At 38.1% G+C, this 22994-nt stretch overlaps 1 protein-coding gene across 3 annotated transcripts in view; it reads right to left on the reverse strand.

Annotated features, from left to right (window-relative positions):
* The window catches only part of grik2 (glutamate receptor, ionotropic, kainate 2), a 229747-nt gene that overhangs the window by 18898 nt on the left and 187855 nt on the right, over positions 1 to 22994 (reverse strand). For 2 of the 3 annotated variants that reach the window (XM_046398440.1, XM_046398441.1), the window contains 3 exons: positions 21138 to 21363; positions 2017 to 2267; positions 1698 to 1725 (listed from right to left, as the gene is read on the reverse strand). In XM_046398440.1, coding sequence (XP_046254396.1) covers positions 1698 to 1725; positions 2017 to 2267; positions 21138 to 21363 — 505 coding nt within the window. The remainder of the gene's footprint in view (positions 1 to 1697; positions 1726 to 2016; positions 2268 to 21137; positions 21364 to 22994) is intronic. The other variant, XM_046398442.1, reaches the window with a different exon arrangement.

Raw genomic sequence — 22994 nt, forward strand, 5'->3', positions numbered from 1 at the left:
TTACTGTGCTTTCAACCCATTTGTTCAGTCATAGTCATGGAGTATGTGTGTTACTACTTAACCTGTATATTTGTGCGTTTATACAAATAGGTTAACATATTTGATTGTACAATATTCAAAAGCTGTTTAAGTAAAGGTACTGAATAGCAGAGGACTAGCGGATAGTAAGAGGATTCTGGTACTACTAAAAGTATTAGTTCATTTTGTACTTTATTTTGCCCTCCACGACTTCAAACATATTTTCAACGTAATTGTGACGAGATAACATTTAAATCCTGACAAGATAATATTCAAACAGCTTCCAAAAACCATTTGAAAAGTTTCAGCTTTCACAAAAATGACTAGAGACATTTTATTTTGGGCCTTTGGTATTTACACTGATTCACAACATACTACATAATATATTCTACAACTTGTGTATATGAAAATATCTTATTTAATTACTAAAATGAACTCAGACAAAAAGTATTTAATAAAAAGTATTTACGCATATTTTAATGACTAAAAAGATTACCCAAACATTTATTTCATTAAATAGTTTTACGAAAAAACACATATAGTTTCTTTATTTACAATAATGTACAGTTATTATGTACAGTTTGGTTTTTCCTGTCTCTACTGAAGGAAGAGAACTGGCTTTTACATTAAATCCCTTTTGTGTTAGGAAGCAGTTACCTATTAACCAGCATGCTGTAGCATCTAATGCTCAAGTCTTTAGCATCTATGTTGCAGCTGACTGCATAAAAAATAATTAATTACTGCTACTTTATCTGCTAATTTTGACATATTAAGTCACCTCAAGCATTCAAGTAACTTCATCTTTTACTGTAAAATAAACAATTTTGACTTTGAAATAAATACAGTTTATATGTTCATTAAAGATACTGCAAACATGATGAATGTACTGTTGTACATATAGTAGCGATACATATTTATTTGTTTCACAACACATACCTAAAATCTATTTTTATACAGTGAATGGAGTATAAAATAGACTTGTATATTTTACAAATAGTAAAGCAGTTTGGATATGTTTAGCAGCTTAAAATTCTGTGTTAATATAAGGTTGTAATAATTCTAAATAAAAACAATAATATTATCTTGTGTAGTGTCCTACAGCAACCTTAGTGACTGGCTTCATTTTACTCAGGACAAAGCTAAACTGAACATTTATGACAGGATGGTGCAGGCCATTATATCAGCAACCATTCAGCGTCAGAATGTTTGCCTGGAAGCTCCTGCTAAACAACAGTCTTGTATTTTGTTACTACAATGATTAAGAAAGGCTATTTATGGGCTAAATGCTACAGTTTTGAACAGTAAGAAGAGTTACAGAATAAGAATGATGGCAGATTGCAGAGTGGAAACAAACAGCAGGAGTCGGGAGTGCATGTTAGTGGATGTGGCAGTTGAAGACGTGGGTCATGCAGCGGAGCAAAACTTTGCCATACATGTGCCTGTGGTTAAACTGTGTGTTACTGCCAGGCTCCAAAGCTTTAATTAAATGGCTTTCAGTGTTCCCATTCCCTCAAAAGTGTCAGGAAAAAAAACAAACAAAAACAAAACAGTTCAGTGGTTTTTGGATTTTAGATCATATCAGATTACAATACTAAAAAGTTTCTGGAGTTTTTCTTGAGGTCATTTGAGATGGTGGTTAAAGTCTAGCTTGGATCCATGGTGACAGCAGAATTCCTCACGTTTCTTATCTCGTTGTCGCCATTGGGCCTAAGTGAATAAATGCAAAGAAACCAACCCTTATCTTACTGCATATGATATAGCACTCTAATTATAGTGAGTTTTTGCAAATTGGCAAACAGAAGTGTTCTTTAAATTATTTATTAGAAATTCTAAAAATAAATATATTTAGCATATATTTTGTGTCATGTTTTTAGCATTTATAGATTTAATGGTCATTGCCATGAGACTGCTTTTCATGGCATATGTGGTTATAGTAAGAAATTCTGCTATCATTTTTTAAATAACAAAGCAAAGATCAATGTCAAAAATATTTCCTACCTTTTCAAGTTGTGCATTCTGTTTGGACTTGTAGAGGAACTCCCCCACGGCCACGAACACAGAAAGGACAAGACCAGCGGCCAGGACAATGAAGATCCCTCCAATGTTCTGCACCCCAAGGGCACTGGCCTCCTTACTCTCCTCCTCTGGACAACCGTTTCCTCTCCACCATTTCTCCTTCATCATGTGTAGCTTCCCTTCCTCCTGAAGCTGCAGGATGGCAATAGTGATCTTATCTCTGTATGGGGAGCCTGAAGGACCAAAATACACATGGTGAGCATGAGCAACCAACGTCACTGAATGAGTGCTTTTACGATTACCTTTATTCAAAATGTATTTTAATGAGCAATTAAAGTTTGATGTTATACACTTAAATCTCAAATTTCAAAAGTGCCTACCACACAGGTATACTGAGAAGAAAAAATCTCATGACATCAAGACAGCTCAGAATAATCCAGAGACCTTGTTGTGAACAGTTTTATGTAGGAACTATTTTTGGCCCATATCACAACACAAAAAATTTTAGAACCCAGGTAGTGGTTAGAGTTGAAAACAGAAAAAACACAAACTCTAAAGACTATGTTTTTCCTTTTGAAATAAGCTCTGAGCTGTTTTCTCCCAGCATGTCCTAACTTCCTTTGGTTTGCATCATGAAGTGATACAGTGCAACAGGACACTTACAACTAACAGAGGATGGATTACTGAACAGTACATACCTTTGGGTCATGAACATATCAATAACTTGTAGAGTACACTTTTGATCGGTATTTTTTTTTTATGTATAAACACTCATTGGAGTGGACTCATTAATGCACTGATTTAGCATGTTGAATATTTTTGTGTCAACCCAATAAAAATCAATAAAATTTATTTATTTTTTTCCAGCTGTGACAGTATATGATTTCAGTTCTTTGTTTCCCCTTCCTAGAAGTAATATTCGACAAATAACTGCTTAGCTCTGTAAATGATCATCAGTGAAAGAATATGGATAACCCCCAAAACATGGATACCATTGAAAGAAAGAAGTCAGAGGGCAATTCTCAAAAGAATGTGGAATGTGTAGGTTAGTTCCTCAAACAGCCATATGATGTAGCTAATAATGACAAATTTTGTCAACAACATAGATAGCTATTGATCTTGCATGTCATTAGATAAGGTCGATGTAACAATGACATCACCAGCAATGCTGTTAACAGTTTGATTGATAAAACATGTTTTGGATTTGTTAAGGTTAAAGAAGACAAGATAGAGAAGCAGGTTTTACTGGTTCCATTTGAACTGGATTGGATTTACAAAACCAGAGCATGCTTAAAGGCCACAGCGCTCTGTTAGGCCACTGCATTAGTTTGATTGATCAATGGTTAACGTATGTGGATGGTAGGAAACTAGCTATGCTGTGCTAGGCTGCATTCTTGATTTTCAGTGCAGTTTATATTACTGACCACAGTTTTCTTATTGCCAAGGTAAAGTATCAGTTCTTGCTTGGACAAAGAGTTGACTCTGTTCTTAGTTGTTTTTTTTCATTATTGTTTGTCTTTTTTAATTAAAACAAAAGTTGTGAAGATCCTCATCTGTGTTGCTAGGGTCCCCTTTTATTTTTCAGTTTTATAAATGATTTACCATATTGTTAAAAAGTGCAAATGTACTTATTCATATGAATCAAATTTGTTCTGCGCGTCACTTGTTAAGCTGCACAGCATGAACAAATGATTGAGATTACACAAATTATACTGAGCAATGCAAAACTGTATTTGGTATTCACACTGTTCTTTTAAATACCACTACACTCAGCCTGTCAGTAGGTGGGGTTTCAGTAGAGCAAGTCACTGAAATCAGATTACTGGGTATTGCATTAGATAATGTAAAGGTATATCAGTTTGAGTATTAGTATATAGTATTTTCATATGATAGGGCATTGCAATTTCAAAGTAATGTTCTGCCTATGTTCCATCTGCTGTTATGACCAACCTTGTTCCATTACACCCAGTTATTTGAGAAACATCTAAAAAAAAGTGTTTATTTATTACAAAGAACAAAGCAGATTAGTCCTTCATGGTTCTGTCCATCCTAATGTGTGTGACATTGATTGTCAGGATTAACTGTGAAGGCTAAATTAAAAGCTTTTCTTCTGTTGCGCAAAACATCATTTGGAATAATACACCAAATTTATTTATTTCTTTTGGAAAATACATACAATACATTACAATACATTGTAAAATGTTTATTTTTATTTTATGTTATTGTTTCAAAATAGCGGTAAAATACTGACAACAGATATGTCGGCATGTTACTGTTATTTTACAAGGCATCCACTGTAACTTATTACTTAACATATTTTGGATCACAGTGTATGACACTAAGATAACTGGAGTGAAGCCCGTGAGCTGGTTCAGGACTCCTGCACTCCTAAATACACGCGACATGTCTCACTCCCCCCAGTGATCACCAAACACACCCTCCCGATGTGGTGGTGTATTTCAGCTGCACAAACTTCCCATCTCGTCCTCTTACGGTCAATACCACTGCCACCCTGCAGACGTACTGCTGCCTGTTCTTTCATCCTCACCACCATCCCTGCATCCACCCGCGGGCTCCGACTAGGGGGTTCATGATGTTTTCTTACCACTCCCCAGTACCCCAGTATCGCACGTAAACATAGCTGCAGGGAGTAATGAGGTCAGAGCATCAAACATAAAGCAGTAAACATGTGAATTGTGAGTTGTCTGACTGAACTGTGGGTTTTTACATTTTTACAGTATGTGTCAGCATCTTATTGTTCCATTATGAAGGGTAATTAAATCTGATGATTTAGCATTTTTCTCCTATAAATCCATCCATCCATCCATTTTCTATACCGCTTATCTGTCAGGGTCGCAGGGGGCTTGAACCTATCCCAGCTGACTACGGGCGAGAGGTGGGGTACACCCTGGATTGGTTGTCAGACAATCGACACACTCTCACACTCACACCTAGGGGCAATGTAGAGTAGCCAATTAACCTAATGTGCATGTTTTTGGGATTGTGGGAGGAAGCCGGAGAACCCGGAGAAAACCCGGGAGAACATGCAAACTCCACAAAGAAGGGCCCAGACCAGGATTCGAACCTGGAACCCTCTTGCTGTGAGGCAACAGTGCTAACCACTGCACCACCGTGCCGCCCTTTCTCTCATAAATCCTCAGAAATTTTTTACAAAAATAGAAAACACAAGAGAATAATCATATCATATTCATTTAAACATTACTGTAGTAGCCATTTGGCTAATTGAGCTCAAGTTACCTACAGAACTTCAGAGATCAATTTTAACACCTGAGCTACTTAAACACACCTAATGAAACATTAGCTGTAATGAAGTTCATTCAACAGCCATTCTGAGAGATAAGAATAACATTAGCTCCTCGGTCGAACAGTGCATGAAATGTTCTCTCTGTGTTGTCCAAATTCACAGACAGACTCAGATAAATTGATAGAAGAGTTATCATTATAAAAGTAACATTTAAGTCCTCGCAATGCTAACATATGTATGATATTAATGTATGTGTGACTGGAATTGTAGAGGAATGATGCCACTTTTTTGCTATTACGGTTAAAGAAATGCATTAAAACACAGGCACAAGCTGAATATTTCACAGTATTTTACAATTATTATTATTTAATAATGTAAGACAGTTAATAAATAAAAAGCCCTTCTGAGGAAAGCTGCTTAAATCAAGACTAAAGACAATTAATTGTCTTTTGTCTGTTGTCTGTCTTTAGTACATCTCTTTGGCTCATATTTCCACCCATTCTTCCTGTACAACTGTCTAATTAAAACCTCTAGCCACAGTTAAACTGTGATAATAGCTTTCACTCTGAGCTGTTGCCTTACCTAACATCTTCACAGCAAGCCTTGAAATGTTTCCTCCAGCCCATGTGAGTCTGCCGAGTGCTCAATGAAACACCCGTCTTATTGTTTTCCCAGCAGCCCCTGCATCTCCTTCTCCTCCCTTTCTCCACTCAGGCAAAGCACTGAGCACCTTCTCCTACTCTGCTGATAAAAAAGCACTAACACATCCACATCTCAGAATAAACCTGAATAGTGAAGCCTTGTGAAAGAGGAAGAAAAACAAAAAACAGAATCCTGTGAGACTCCCATTCCCTAATGGTACAGCCTATACAGTGCAATCAAGATGTTAATGAAGCTTGAATTATTTAAAAACTAATAACACCTATTATCACAAACACTTGAAATGAACTCTCCCTGGAGCACACAGGGAAAAAAACATGTTTAGATTGGAAAACATTATCAATTGGCTAGCTCCAGTGGAGTTGTGATTTCTGTGATTAAGTAGTTAGTATGCAGAGAGATGTAGTGTACCCAGAAGACCGTAAACGGTGGCAATGATCAGTCGCACTGTCTTGCTGGGGTGGAGCTTTGAGCTGCAGCCCTCAGCTTTGTGGCTTTGTGGCCACAGTCACAAGGCCATATTCACATCCTTCATCTCTGCCCAAGGAGTTCTGACATATAACTCTTTATTTCAGGGCCCTCCAGCATCTATAACCATGGTGATGTCAAATGGGAATGGCGTTCCAGTCATAATTATACACTGCCTTCTATGGTAGATACCTTCCCTTCAGCTCCGCAGTGGAACAACAAGCTGTGTGTTGAAACGTGTGTCAGATAAATCACTTGCTACAACAAAGAAACAGGCAGGCTTGAAATTGGGCTGGCTCTGTCTGATTAAAAAAACAAATGGAAAGTTATCACGGACTAGATGAACACGAACGATGTGTCATACAATCAAGACGTGTGCTGCAGTGTGCCAGTTGTGTTTGTGGCAAGCGTCACAATCCACATGAGCAAAAAATGGGTGAAAAATCTCATGCCGTCAGGTCCACTGAGTTGAAAGCAGAGCAACAATGCTTCCTTTGTTGAAGGTTTTCTTTATTAGAATTGTAAAGTGTACTGCACAGTATCTATATATCATTACTGCAATAGTATTCTACACCAAGCAAAGTCCTTTATAAACTCCAGTACATCTGCATTCAATTCAGCATGCTTCTCTTCACTTACAAAGCCCACCAGACGTCCTTCCAGCTTACTGTTCTCCAAGCATTGCCCATTGTTCTGTCTTCCATAACCTGCCAGCATGCAGCAACTGTTGTTGTCCACCACTCAGGTCTATTAGTCCATTTAACCGCACAACAAGACTTGGCCAATTTTTTGCTTGAAAACTGTTCCTTTTGAGATTTGCTGCACTATTCAGGACCTTTTATCAGAATCTCATTTCACTAATTATATCCTTGTATTCCTTGTAGTTTAAAAATGGAATTTAAATGGTGCCGTTAGTCCTCATCAGACATGATCACACGTGGAAAAAGAAACTAAATTACTATTATAGATTCGTTAAACTGGTACTCAGCTAATGCATGCATGTTAATTCGATGCTGCACACACTGGAAGTGACATCATTCACATGTCACTGGGACTGTATATTATAATATAGTGATAATTTTTCCTGAGCCTGGTTCGCTCAGATGAAGGAATGCGTTGTTATCCTTGTCGTTCCTAAACAGAATATATTCATTTGGTAGCTGAGAACAGGCCTCTGCATAAAAGAAGCACTCAAGCTTCCAATTCAAAGAAAAGTGGAGAGCGAAATGACAGGCCATGATGAATCCAGAATAAGACACATAGATGTAATCTTCCAGATCAAAGGAGAGTAATAGCACAAAGAAACCTCATGCATTGTTTTATTTTTAATGAGAAAAACAAAACAGAAATTCGAATGTGCTGCAATGCCTGACACCCTGAAGATGTGTGTATTTTTAGCTGACCAAAAGCAGTTCTCCTCTCCTTTATACCACATTTCATGTTAAGACTAGGAACAAACGCAAAGAGCAGCAAATAAATATGTGTAAGTGTTTAAAATGTTTATATTCTGGGGTTTTCGATGTACTGGAAAATTGTAAACTAGAAAGTCTAGAAATACATCTGACAGCTGCTCTGGATTTTGGTGTCTACTTTCCAGTTCATACTCTCTTTAAAATATCAATCAAGATGCATTTCTTGGACATGTTGGGAAAACAGTTTTGTGCTCAAACAAACCACAAGCCCATTATTTTGTGTGTGTGTCTTTGAAGTTTTCGTATTATTCTGTAGCTTCACAGTAGTGTTCCTTATGAATTCATGCACGAACAAATATTGGTCCAAATATCCATTCTAGTGTCAAACTGCTATTTTCCTAAATAAACATATCTTCCCCATGTGAGCTGATAATAAAACCACTAGTCCATCTGTGCCTTCGTGACTTAATGAGCTGCAGGTCTGTATCTGTAAGAACATGGCCAGTGTTGTAGCTGAACAACACGCACAGACATAGCAAACATAATAAAGTGTGCACTCAAATATTGTAAAAGTAGCAATACCACAAGGTTGAAACACTCTGTTTTTTTTTATTTTAATAAAAGTATTGGCATCAAAATATAGTTAAAGTACCAAAAGTAAAAGTAAATGTGCAGAATGTCATATGTCATGCACATTACTGGATTAGAAATATTGATGTATTAATGTGTTGAAGCTGGTAAAGGTAGTTTAGCTACTTTATGTGGTCTCTCTTGCAGTATAGTTTGTGAATTTCCATTTGGAGATCAATTAAGTTTCATGTTCACCTATAATATTACATCATGATTTGTTGATATCTTAATTAATTCATTAATTAATCATAATTTAAACTTAATCTGTAAAGTAACTAGCACTTAAATTTGTGAGATAAATGTAGCAGAGCAAAAAGGACAGTATTTAAAAAAATATTTTAAAAAGTTTTTGTTTCCTCCTGACCAGTTTTGATTTGTATTTCTGGTTTTATTTAATTTCTTTATTATTTGATGTAGTGCTTAATTGTATACTCAGTGGTGCCTTCAGGTGGCATTGTCCAGTAAATGCAGATAATTTTCAAATGCAATTCTTTTTGTAGTTGTAGTTGTCCCACATTGTCCCACACAAACGTAGTCTTTGTCCCACATCTGGTGCATTGGGATCTGGTCACCCTAGCCCACTCCCTATTAAAAAATAATGTGCCCAAAGTTGGCTGCAGTTCACTAGGGGGCACTCATGAGATAGTCCTCAATGAATGGGAGTGAATGGAGCAAAGTGGCTAAAATAATTACTTACACCTACTTTAGATCAAAATGCCCAGTTTTTATTTTAGCCTTGGCAAATATATCAATATATCAATTATATATGAGAATTGAAAAGAACAAATACTTATGCCCATTCCTTTTTCTTACAGGATAGACAGATTTACGAATAGCAGCGTTACGTTACCGTAGGCTACTTTCAATTATCATTACGTGAACATACAACACGATAATACCATTTTGGTTTCATGTATTATACTCCTAATGTATTTTCCTAACGATGGCTCCAGCAAACGTTAGAAGCGTCAGTACAACAAAACACAAACTTGTGTTTGATTGATCCGTGAAACCAAGATGGCGAATGCCGTAAACTGGCGCGTATGCCGTAAATACTTAAATAATAATACAAAAAGGTATTTCATCACAAAAATAACACAAAATTTCAGTCTAATAGAACTGTATCTACTGTCTCTATCACTTATACCAAAAACATGAAGAAAATTACCAGAAAAAAAATTTTTGCACCATAAAAATTACATTTTGGGGCTTCAGCTCCATAAGCCCCATATCTCAAGTGCACCCCCTACATAACATACATAAGAAATGTAACAGAGTGGGAGTTTTCCATATATTTGAGTTTCTTTGACCGTACTCGTGTCGGCACACCCCCCGGAAGAGGGGGGCAGGTTTGAAGTAGGTGATTAGCATTTAACGTGACAGGAACTCAAAATAGCTCGTTTTCTTTTAGAGGAGGTAAAATGGGGGCCGTGGTGCTACATCCCTGTGATATTTTGACCAAATTTCACGAAGACCACAGGGAATTATAATATCTGTCAAAAGGGGTATAATAAGTCCCCTAATGTATGCTTTGATGATTTGTACACATACACATTACTTTTGATTTCTGTATATAAATTTAGACACCTTCAATTGAATAAGTCTTGTACATGTTTTGTTGTTCAAAGCTGTACTTGAGTAGAGTACTTGATTAATGTACTTAGTTATGTTGCTATGTTGTTCTCCACCCTTAAAAATAGTGATTTGAATTTCCCTCAGGATCAATAAAGTATCTATCTAACTATCTATCTATCTCATAATGGGAACTAATAGCTTAAGACTCACATGTCTTTTCAGACACGAGAGGTGATACTGTATGAGTTTGGAAATAGTGGTAAATGATTTAAATAAAGGACCTTCCAAAGAATTGAAGCCCCTGCAGCGTTTTCATTCTGCACCCTATATAATATCCTTTCTCTATCACACACATCCCAGAGTGTGCTGGGGGGTGTTGAGAGTGCTGGGGAGTTAAGTGTTGGGGGTTGGGTTAGGGTAAGTCGCTGCAGGTCACTCCGCTGGAGATCTTCTATCTCCCAGAAATGCATTCGGGACCCTTCCTGTTTATGAGGCAAAGCTGAACAGCCTGGCGAGCAGCAGACACTTCCCCTTACCCTGCTTGATTAATGCAGCCTAATGAAGCTAAATGAAGATTGATAGTCATCAGGGAGTGAGACAAAGAGAAAGGGAAGATGAGGAATAATATAGAGCCCCCTGAGACTACAGTCAGGGCAGAGGAGGAGGAGACAGTGGCTGCACAAGCTGCCTCTACAAAATGGGCAAATAAAACCTATAATGTTAATATAGGCAGTTAGTGCATTTAATGACTGCTGGAAGTACACACACTCAGTGTCAAAAAGCACAGAAGCACATCAGATGATCATGATGGTGTATTGTCTGAATCCTTAGTTGGTAAGAATGCACTTTAAACACAGAATCTCAGCTTTGAGATCATCATGTACATTCAGTACGGCATTCCAGTACACAATTGCCAGAGACACAAGCCTAAAGGGAGAAAAATAAAAGAATTACTCTTAACTTCACACTGTGGAAGTGTGGAGGGCATGGTTCTCAGCACATATCCACGATAAGGTCGCCAGGGCAGATGGAAGAGATCTAAACTGTCATGATGAAAATGGAATATATTTTAATGGTTTTTGTCATAATTAGGGCTGGCTTGATATGACTTTTTCATTTCATGAAATTATTACACATATCTATATAAATATGATGCAGAAATTGTCAAATACTTAAATCCTGAAGGTGAATAAATGCATAGATTAATATCTTTGAGTTTGATGATAATCTGCCCAGTATATTTGTTGAAATATAAAAGAAACGGGCAGACAGACAAACACACAGACTGAACGTCATCACAGCTCTTCTGTTTTTGCATTTTATTGCATTTTTGTCAATGGGTAATGCAGACTTTCTGCACACAGATGCTTTAACCACTGATTCCCTGGTGGCCAGTCACTATAAGCGGATGCTGTGCAGCCAACCATTGTTTAACCAAACTTCATGTTTATTTAAACCGAAGGTCCCCAAGTTTTCATATATTGGGCTAAATTTAGGTAAATTTGTACAAAATCATACACTTGATATGTAGAATAATTCCATTTGACAGAATGGCGTATAGCTTAATTTAATAGCTTTATTTGATATCTGATTCACAATCACTGTGATGATAACTGATCAAAAATCTATACATAAACCTTCTACACCTAGCAGTCTGTATGCACCATCCTGCCTATGTAAAGGCCAAACACAGCCCAGAAAGTGCATGTGACAGTGTTGTTGTATTTGTCTGGTAGATACTGTCCCATGAACCCTGTCCCATGAGTTTTACCTAGTGTTAAATCAATACACTTTTTTGACAATACACTTCTTAGATTTTGGTAATTTTTCACTGTGACTTTTAATTAGGTAAAGGATTGCAGACATCTTGATTTTAAATTTTTAGAGAAACAAGCTGAGCTTACCCCTAAATAACAATGGCTCTGTCTACCTCAGCGTCTGGCTGCGAAAGCTATGTTTGTCTCAGCAAAAGGATTGTTGAGTTGAAGCAAAGAATTTGAAATGTGCAATATCCAGGAGGCCAAAAGGCACTTGGACACAATGAACTTCAGTGGCAATATGCAAGCCACTGTCACCTGTACTGAAGAACTGGCTACCACTGCTCAATATCATACTGAGGTTGCCACCTCTCCGTCCACAGTGTCACCCGGTGCTAAGTCCTAACTCTGGCTAAGGGCTAAACCCAAAGCTCCAGTCAGCTCTACTCCTTCACATCTGCAATCTCTGCATCATCCCTGGGTTGTGGTCTGTGTCCATAAAAAGAGGGGGAACTTTCCTTTCCCAGCTTTCACATTCCCGCAACCTCAATTAGAGAATCAGTCAATCTTCAACTCACTTAAATTCCCTCTACTGGCAGCGAACACCACTGCCTCTGCCATCTCCAAAACTCCAGTTTTGGTCTCAAGGAAAACTGCAGTGCAGATCCCCCAAATAGTGTGACTCGAGTTTCAGCTCCATCTGACTTGATAGTCAGAAACCTAAGATTCATCAGGGCTTACACTTTAACCTGGTGCAAAGGTAAAAGATATTACTCATAAGGCTGACATGATTGTCATACATGTTGATGCAAATGAAAAAAACACCAGTTTGTACTGGTAAAATGAGACTTCATCTACCTTTTGAGCTTTTTCAAACAATCAAACAGTTCTGTGTATATCTCCAGCCCAACATTCGCTCTTGTATGGAGCCAAATCAGGGCCAAAAGTTTCATTAATTTGAAAAAAAAAAAATATTTGAACTTGAAAGTTTAAATTTCTTTTTCGAACGTTGAAAAATACAACATTGCACTCGAACTAAAATGAGTGTAGGAAGAGTTTTTCAGTTTAAATATAATTTTTATTCAGTTCTGAAATTATTTTGAACAAATTATCTATTTTCAATTTTCACTTTCTTAAATATATATTTCAATAATTGAGGTCTCATTTTTTCAGTTGCAGATTTTGTGTATTCAGATTCACCTTCTTTTTTTACAGTATCAAAATCGTATTTTTTCAGGTTTCAGATCTTTTCTTCGCTTTCAAAGTTTTTGTTCACTTTCAGGTCTCATCTTTCCAGTTTCAAATGCACCACTATTTTCAGTTTTACTTCAGTTAAGTAAAAGTACCACATGGTAACTAACAGACCGCGGCAGCGGTGTCTGACCAGTTCCTCTGTAATTTAATCAAGCAGAACTCGGTTAAATTACTGTTTTTATTAGTGAAGTCTGGATTTAAGTCAACTTAAATCATTTAATCAAGCTGGTACAATAATTCAAGCTATTTCTGTTTATTCTAGGAGCAACTGAAAGGGGGACTAATTTAACCGTGTGTAAATGATCTGAATACTTCTCTCACCACTGAAAGTCTCACAATAACACAATCTAACTAACCGATCAAGACAGGGATACTCCTGCAAATCCTGTGTTCTGCTCAGTAAAATTACTGGTTGCAATTGCCAAGTACCCTGTCTCGATCAATAATTCACCGTTTCCAAAGATTTATGTTCCTATCAATCCTTTACATTGGAAAATAAGGTCTCGGTTATCCTTTCATTCGTGAATATTTTACATTCATCGCACAACAACCAACACCATTCTTAGCCAATACTTCGCTGCATTCACTGTTGCGTATGGAAGTGGGAAACATCAAACGTTATAGTGTGGCTGTTGAACTGCACAATCAGGATATACAGTAGCTTATTGCTCTTATACTGTGATTGGTGCCAAGTTCGGTTTAAAATGGCTTGCTAAACAAAACCTGATCAATGGCATCAGTTTTTGAAACTTTTGGCCCTGATTTGGCTCCATACTATTGGCGCTGCTCAACCTTAAACCCAGACAATTTATTGACAATTTTAATCTCTTCAGGGATCATGGATAACTTTTCAGTGAAGATGGTATCCTTTTAAATAAAGCTTGTCTCTGTCAACTTGGCATAAAATATCTTCCATCTACATGCTCCTGTATCCACCTGAAATCATGTCAAAACTTCAACAACAGTCAACTTCTTGATGCACTTGATTCTACTGCACCCACAAAAGAGTAGAAAAGGCTGACACTGAGACCCATGCCTTGGCAAACTAGTGCTATCTCTAAATTAAAAACTGCATGTGGAAGAGCAGATCGCAAATGAAGAAAACACTTTTGATATACTCAAATACACTCTTCATTATAAATTCCTCCCTATAATTTGGAATTTTTCCCAATGCTTTTAAGACTGCAACTCAAGACTTCTCAAATAGTTGAAGTGCTAGAAGCGAGTTAGACAATCAATATGATTCTCGTACAGGAGAGGTGAAACGTCTTCAACAGCCTTAAAAGATATCCGGTTACCTTCGCTTCTAGCACTGCAACTACCATGAGACAGATGCCTGAGAACCTACACTGACATATTCTCCTCAAATAAAATCTAAACCCATCTCTTCCAGTAATAATTCTTGCCTGTACCGAAATCTGAATTGAAAAAGCTCTGTGCAGTATGCAATTCTCTAGCAGTCAGCAAGATTAAACTAACATGTATAGTACAGCACAGTAAGCAGTCAGTGTCAACAAAAAGTAGAATGAAACAGTATTTATGCAAGAAACATTTTCAGAATTGAGTGCCATGGTGAAAAAAAACATTATGACTCACACAATGACAAAAACACATTTCATTTTGGTGACTTGCTGACACAATAAGTTTTAAAGAACAAATGAAATATTTTGGGTGAGTTTCAGACATGCATGTCCCATGAAACAGTTTTAACAATTGCACTAAAAACTCTTTCAACAAATGATCCGAAGCACAAGAGAAATACTAGTTAGAGCTCAATGTCAGTAGTTGCATGAGATTTAGCACCATACTAAATGCAATGTTAGAACTTTTGCAAGTTCTAAAAATTCACTGTTTATTTTTCTCTTATTCTAGTCTAGGAAATTGAAGTACGTATGATTTTTGTTTCCGACAACAACAGTGGCCGGGTCACAGTGCTCTCCATCTGTGTGAACAAACCTCAGATAGTTCCTGGACCTTTGCATAATTGCCATCAGTGTGGGACTTTTATGAGGCCTGCAACTATGGTTAAGGTGCTAAATTTAGACCATTATTATTACACAGTTGAAAAGCAGGTAAATGGTAATGGTTTGGACTGCAGTTGTGTACAGCTTTTATCCAACGCAAGTTACAATTTTCCTCTCACTGACCCTTTCAAGCAAGACATTAACCCAGTAATTGGGAGTAGTTGGAGTTGAGTGTCCTGCTCAATGACCCTTCAGTATTGACATACTTCTCTACCCTCTCTAGTTTAGGTTCAAGTTTCTGCATTCCTAAAATGGGTCATTGGCTCCTAGTTGAACATGTGTTTTTTTTTTTTTTTTTTTGCATTTTGCATTTTGCACACATACACAGTGTCCAACATGGTTCTACAATATCACCTCATATGTTTAAATGTTGCCCTCACAATCAACAGAATTTGCCACTGGAGGCTTCATGTAGTTAACACACCATTAATAATGAGTAACAGCTGGGAAATTAACTAAGTCTGTCCATTACTGAGCTGAGGGAGCTGCCAAGAGGCCGAGCGCTATGGCTCTATCAAGGCCCAAGTACTAATGCAGGCCGACACCTACCCTCCATTGAAGTCATTGAGATATATGCTAAATGACCAAGCTACATGGGAATACAGGCTGCATATGGTAAAGGGAACTAAAAGGGTAGGATTAGCAATTTAAATACCTTGTTCTGACTGCATGTAGATGACCCACCTGGGAGTAATGATGCTAACACCCATCCTGTCTTCAGTACAGACAATCTGTGTGGGGCACAAGCTCAGAGGCAAATTCGGTTTTCCTTCATTCCCTTAACCCTCTTAAACTTCCTTTCTTTCTTTAGTGACACACACATGTATAAAATGAATATATGCACATACTGTTATGTTTTCAATGACCGCAAAACATATGCAGTTTAAATTTTATGCTTTAGTAGTATACAGTCACCTAGCATACAGGCACAAAGGCAAACAGATAAATGTGCTGTATGCGCACACACGCACACACACAGTCTTGTTTCCATCAGTTTTGGCAACATTACATACACTTGCATTAATTTCCTGGAGGCATAACCACCAATCCTAACCCTAACCTTAACCTAAACTTAAAGCAAGCTTTCACCCTAATTTTTAATGATTTATGTTGTGGGGACTGACTTACATTTTGTCACCATAAGTAAGACAGGTCCTCACAATGTGACTGTGTAAACAGATTTTTGTCCCCATAACTACAGGAATACATGTCCACACACACACACACACACACACACACACAGTAGCAAACCTTCAAAAGGAGCACATCAGGCAGGAAATGCAATCACCCAAAGCAAATATAGCCTACCTCCACTGTTTTCACACACAGCAAAACAGTCACTCAAATTACCTTGTGTGGCTGACCAGCAGAGCATACACAAACAGCAGCAAACGACCTTGCCAACACTCCCAGTCCCAAAGGACGTTTACCTGATTTGTCAGGAGGATAAAGCTACTGGATATCATCTATCCTCCACTTAGGGACATATTTGAAGGTAATGTTGATGATTTTTGGGCTGGTCTTGAATTATAAATAATCTCCATAGATTTAACCATCTGCATCATTGATATACACCGATCAGCCATAACATTATTACCACCCACCTAATACTGAGTAGGTCCCCCTTTGTCCACCAAAACAGTCCTGACCCATCAAGGCATGGACTGCACTAGACCTTTGAAGGTATACTGTGATATCTGGCACCAAGCAGATCCTTTAAGTCCTGTAAATTGCAAGGTGGGGCCTTCGTGTATCCCACATGTTTTTCCAGCACATCCCACAGATGCTCAATTGGATTACAATCTGAACAATTTGGAGGCCAAGTCAACACTTTGAACACATTTTGTGTTCCTAAACCCATTCTTGAACCATTTTTGCAGTGTAGCAAGGAGCATTGTGCTGCTGAAAGAGGTCACTGCCATCAGGGAATACCATTTCCATGAAGGGTTGTACTTGGTCAACAACAATGTTTAAGTTGGTGGTACGTGTCAAAGGAACATTCACATGAATGGCAGGATCCAAGGTTTCCCAGCAGAACATTTCCCAAAGCATCACACAGCCTCCACCGGTGCATCTTGGTGCCATGTCTACTCCAGGTAAACAAAGCATAGGCACCTGGCCACCTTCTTCCATTGCCCTGTGGTCCAGTTCTGATGCTTACATGCCCAATGTAGGCGCTTTTGGTGGTGGATATGGGTCAGCATGGGCACCCTGACCGGACGGGTGACTGTGCAGTCCCGTATGCAACAAACTCTGACACACCTTTCTCTGGGAACCAGTGCTTTTTCAACTTTTTCACTGGTTTGATCTACAGTAGTTGTTCTATTGGCTGGGACACCATGGACCAGCCTTGGTCTCCCCACTTGCATCAGTAAGTCTTGCCCGCCCATGACCCTGTTGCAGCTACACCGGTTTTCCTTCCTTGGCCTGTTTTTGGTAGGACCTGACCACTGCAGATCGGAAACATTCCTCAAGGGCTGCAATTTTGAAGGTGCTCTGACCCAGTCATGCAGTCATCACAATGTGGCCCTTGTCAAAGTCACTCAAAGCCTTACGCTTGACCATTTTTTCTGCTTTCACCACATCAATTTCAAGAACAAACATTTACTCATTCCCTAATATATCCCACCCATTGCCAAGTACCATTAAAACAAGATAATCAATATTATTCATTTCACCTGTCAGTGATAACAATGTTATGGCTGGTTGGTGTATACAAAGATAGATGATACATCTGTGCAGTAGTGACTGGGTGTGGGAGCTGCTGGATCAAGTTCCCGTCCATATACCAGCCTGACCCACCCACAAGCAGTGCACAGTTGTCAGTCTTGTTGTTTCACCTCCTATTAAGAGCATCAAATAACTAATTAAAACCAGAAGTATCATAAAAATGACCATGTGAGTATACATAGTGTGATAAGAACTAACTTAAATAACAGAAACTGTATATGTTATGTATATATTTTTTGTCACCAGGGGACAATAAAAATGTGTCTTCTTCACTCTGGGGAGATGTTATGGCCTCCATTATTTTACAGCCAGGAGTCTAGATTCACAACTTGTTAGTGGCGATTTAAGAGCTTAAAAAAAAAAAAATACCAGATATTTCAGGCTGAATTTTGGGAACATGTACAACAACATATTTTAATTGATGTAAACACAGTGTTGTTCCAGTAACGACCTGATGCATAATATATGATACTGTCAGAAAGTAAGGAATAGGGTGATTCTTAGAGTTACTTAAAAAGCAACAAAAGGGCAAAACTGAATACAAAGGGCATGGTGTCACACAGACAATCATGCAAGTATTGTGTGCATTCAAATCTGATATCTTCTTCTTCCACATGAACGAAACATGAAATACTCACCAGAACACTAAATGTGCATTAGTCCACCACTGAAAATAGTGCTGAACAAATACACTGCAACTCCAATGTTCTGCTCTTACAACAAACTACTGAGGCTTTTTAACATATGGAACTATGCATTTGTGAGCTTCTTTTACAAATGTATGTCATGTACAGAGTAGGGAAGTAAGAAAGGTTTGAGAGATGGAAGAAGACATTGTTGGTCTTGGTTTCCACATTGAATTTGTTCACAAAATGAAACATATAGAATAAATTCAGCCTTATCCTTTCTATAGTTGTGGAAACATTAGTAAGGGATGCATAACTACACAAAGCAAGCCTGCAAAACTTCAACTGAGAACCACCTGAACCACATGCAATAATCATATGACTTGAGTTTCTGGAATTTTGAGACAATTCTACATCTCCAATCCTGTCCATCTCAAATGTATTTAGACACAAATTCCTTTAGATGATTTGACAACAGTTTGTTCAAAAACAGTGGCCATGCTTTTTTATTTATTTTTTTTTTTGATTCTGACTGACTGAATTATTGTGATATTAAATTACAACAACATTACACAAGTTGACTTTGGTGTTCAGTTTAATGTAGTGTATTTCAAATACTTTACAGCCAAGTATTAAATACACCAGACGCATCCTTCACAACACTAGGACAAATCTTTCAAGTAGCTGGGTGCTTTCAAACTTCAAATGTAGTGTACTGCCATTCATTGGAACAGCATGTTGCTTAAAAGCCTTGTTTGTAGGAGGCATAAACACTGTTGGACCTATTTTACAACAAATACGATCAAAAGCAGGCTTTTGCATGAGGTCATCATGTTAAATTGTCTACCAGTTGTAATTCTGCAGCTACTTAAGCAGAGTTTTTCTTGCATCTGTAACAGGATTCCGACCATCTGCTGCTGAGCCCCTGTCATCAAATGGTGTACCTCCACACACAACCTGTAATGTGTCACACTCCCTGCTCTTCCTCTGCCTGCTGGAGATAGCACCAGGATCTCCCCTGCTAAGTATCCTCCACATGGGTTACCCTCAGGGACGAATGCATGCAAAATACAGTTTACACAGCTTAGACTTTACAAGATTTTGTAGAAATGTATATGACCTACATCATGATAAACAAACAGGTGGACCAAATCTTTGTTCCATCTTTTGATCTGCTACTGTATTACTTATATTTGAAGATAACTTTACCAGGGAGTTGGGCTGGGCGATTATATGATCACGATTAGTGATCGTGATTAAATTCAGTTCGATCACGGTGATCAGCTGTGGGCATATTTACTTTATTTACATGCGGTGGAAAGGTGCACAACAACTGCCAATCACAATCCACCTTCCCAGCACTGCTGCAAGCTAATGTGAGTTTACCCGAGAGGGTAGCCTAAAATTAGAGGACAGCAGAATGGCCGAAGGTGGAGCTGAGAGCAGCGAAAGTGATGTTGGACATGACTTGGATATATCCTCTGAAGCTGAAGTCGTTGTTGACAAAAAAGGTTACACAACGTCAGTGGTGTGGCAATGGTTTGGTTATGGCCAAAGCGACAAGCAGCAGATTAAGCCGGTACGTAAGATATTTGTTAAAGGTTCTGCAGATTTTACATTTCACTCCCTCTTGAAATTGAAGGATCTCAATAAGTGCTGGTTTGTTCTTATATATATGTTAATAAAACTAATCTCTGGTTTCTTCCGGTGTCAGTGCAAATGCTTTCAAACTGGCAGTGCCGGGGGGGAAAAAAATCGTGACAAAAATGGATATCGTTCAATATGGGAGAATATATTGTGATAACTTCTTTTGCCATATCACCCAGCCCTACCAGGGAGGGTTATTACTCATGTTATCTGGTGAAGGAAAAATCAAAGATGTTTAAAATGCACAGACTCATGAAGAACTGTGAACTGATGTTGAAGGGTTAAAAACGAAACAAAATCCAAAATAAAAACAGACATTTACACCATCAAGCTCTGGCCTCCACCCCCTTTTCTTCCACTGCAGCATCAGAGTACTATGTGTTTCCACATGCTTGATTCCAATGATCCAATCCATTATTAACATTTTATACTCTTGGTATAACAGGCTCAATGATAACTTTTTATTTTATGGCATTGTAATTCTGGAATTGTTTTCTAAAAAAGACCATGTAATTTGGTACTCATTAAATATTGGAGACTGTTAAATTACTACACTTGCTTGGATTTGCTGTAGCATTAAAGAGAGAGTCTTTGAATTTTGTTGGTTTAGATGTAGATTTTCATTCAAGAAAATTTATATCTCCCCTTTCATCAATTTTAAATTAGATAGTTATTTTCAGCTAATGTTACGGATCCATATTATTACTTGGCCAGTTCATCAAATGTGTTGAGCTTGCACTTGCGCTTTTAAGCTTGAAATACACATGTTATGTAAGAACACGAAGGAAAAACTGATAAAACGCATGGCTTTTGCACTGCAAACTCATGATACAATTGTACATACACAAAACACCTCAGTGACTTCACATGGCAAGACGGCGCTTGAACATGGTAACCATAACAATTAAAAATAAACAAATAAATCCTGTCATTGCCAGCTCCAGCACCTCGTACTGCAACATCTAAAACTAGTAGCCTGTAGTTTCTGAATGCAGAGTAAGTTTCGTGCGTAAGAAACTTGCCTCAGGAATACATGATTATAATTATATACTTACCCATAGGTGTGCCAACCCCGTAGGCCTTAGAATCAATGAGCCCTCCAATCTGAGTAAGGTTGCAGTTGCGCTGTGTTACAAATTCAATAGTGGTGGACTCCATGAGGAATGCGTAGTCCGAGGTGAGCACACGGTGAATGCCTTCCTCAATGTTCTTCACCATCACCGAGTGCCTCCGGCTGCTCATGAACTCCCACATCTTATCATAGGTGGAGATCTTGGTTTTCTGTGAGGGGAGATCAGCATTGTGAGTAAGAAAAGAAATCCTAACCTCTTAGACACAGAGCATCTAAAATTAAATTATGTCCCATTTATTCACTGTAAAAACTGCACAATGTTTTGATTGATGTGAAGCTCTAGGTAGGCAGTTAATGAAGAACTATTTTTTTGTCCCAGCAGTTGAAATGCTCTGAGCAACTGAAAGAGACAATATCAGGCAGAGCACTCACATCACTCATTTAAACGCTGTCAAAGTACACAGGTCTATCAAGGCCTGCAGAACCATTTATATTCAATTACTTTCAAAATTTCATTATGGAAACACGTAATTTGCTTCAGCAGAACTTTTCTGCAGCTCCAACAGTGCTATATGCCTTCTGTCTGTCTCAGGCTTTATCACTTGTTAGGAGAATATAAGCTGAAGCAGACAAGCATGCTAAACAGCCGCATAGTGTGATTTTGTGTGACTGTGGATCTCTGCTGTCTGTGCTGCTACTATCACCTACAGTTAGGTGCAGCAGTGACGTTGTCAGTAGCAGTGTGCCTTACTTTTTACACCTGTAATCATGGAGAAAAATCCAACACCGCATTACTCTCCAGGGGAGCAGATTTGAAGGCATTTTTGAGGCCATTTGAAACCTAATTAAGTCACATCTTCAAGGTCCTGCCCGCCATTATTGTGTGTAATGACTTTTTGTGGCTGGTCGATATTTTAGATCAACTGGGTGATTTGCGGAGTGACTATCAGAATCTTTTGGAGTCACCCTTGACAAATCAGGCGATTGAGCATGCAAGCTTCAGACTGCTGATAAGGTGAGAGCACTGGCTGTGAATACACAGGGAGTCAGATAACCACCTACACTCCAAATCAGGCAGAAAGCCAAGGTGGGCTTCCCAGAGTCTCCACACTGGTATCCAGAGCTGATTACGCTTACAACATATGAGAGATCTTGGAAAATGCAATGAGTACACACAAACCGAAACAGCAAGCAAGTTCAAAGTAATCCATCCATAACATTGCAGTATATGTCACATCCTTTTTGTTTAAGCATACCGAATCTGAATGTTCTCAATTCAAATCAATTGTTCTCACTGAATGTTTAAAAACTACCAGATCCTGACTGTTACCTGTCATCACCTGTGTCATAAAGTTTTCATCTGCCTGCTTGTTGAAAAATGATGTCCTCATTTTTCACTCATCTGTTAAACTGCTGCTTAATTCCTTCATCATACTGATGTGGATGAAGATTAGCCATGCTTTAAAATTTCTTCCTGTGCTCATATCTGTGCTGTAGATATTAATCATGCATTTTGTTCGGTATGGCCTTAACTCACAATCACTGAGAGCTAAGTTAGGCAGCAGTGAGTGATGAACACTTGAGATTTGAGATTGAAACAACATGATGTCTGATCCCTCAGTCTGTAGGTAAAATGAGCTTTCACTATAATTTGTTGATCTATTGTCAGTATGGATTCATTTTGGGTTTGAAAGGCAAATTATTGAATATGTCATACAGCTGATATGACAATTTTTATAGCAGAATGTCATGAAATGAGTTAGTGGCTTGGAATTTTGTTTCTACATTAATTATTTGTCAGTGCATAGCAAAATTACTATAGGAGCATGTTTGCTACATC

This window comes from Scatophagus argus, chromosome 9, assembly GCF_020382885.2.
Source record: "Scatophagus argus isolate fScaArg1 chromosome 9, fScaArg1.pri, whole genome shotgun sequence".
NCBI lineage: Eukaryota > Metazoa > Chordata > Actinopteri > Scatophagidae > Scatophagus > Scatophagus argus.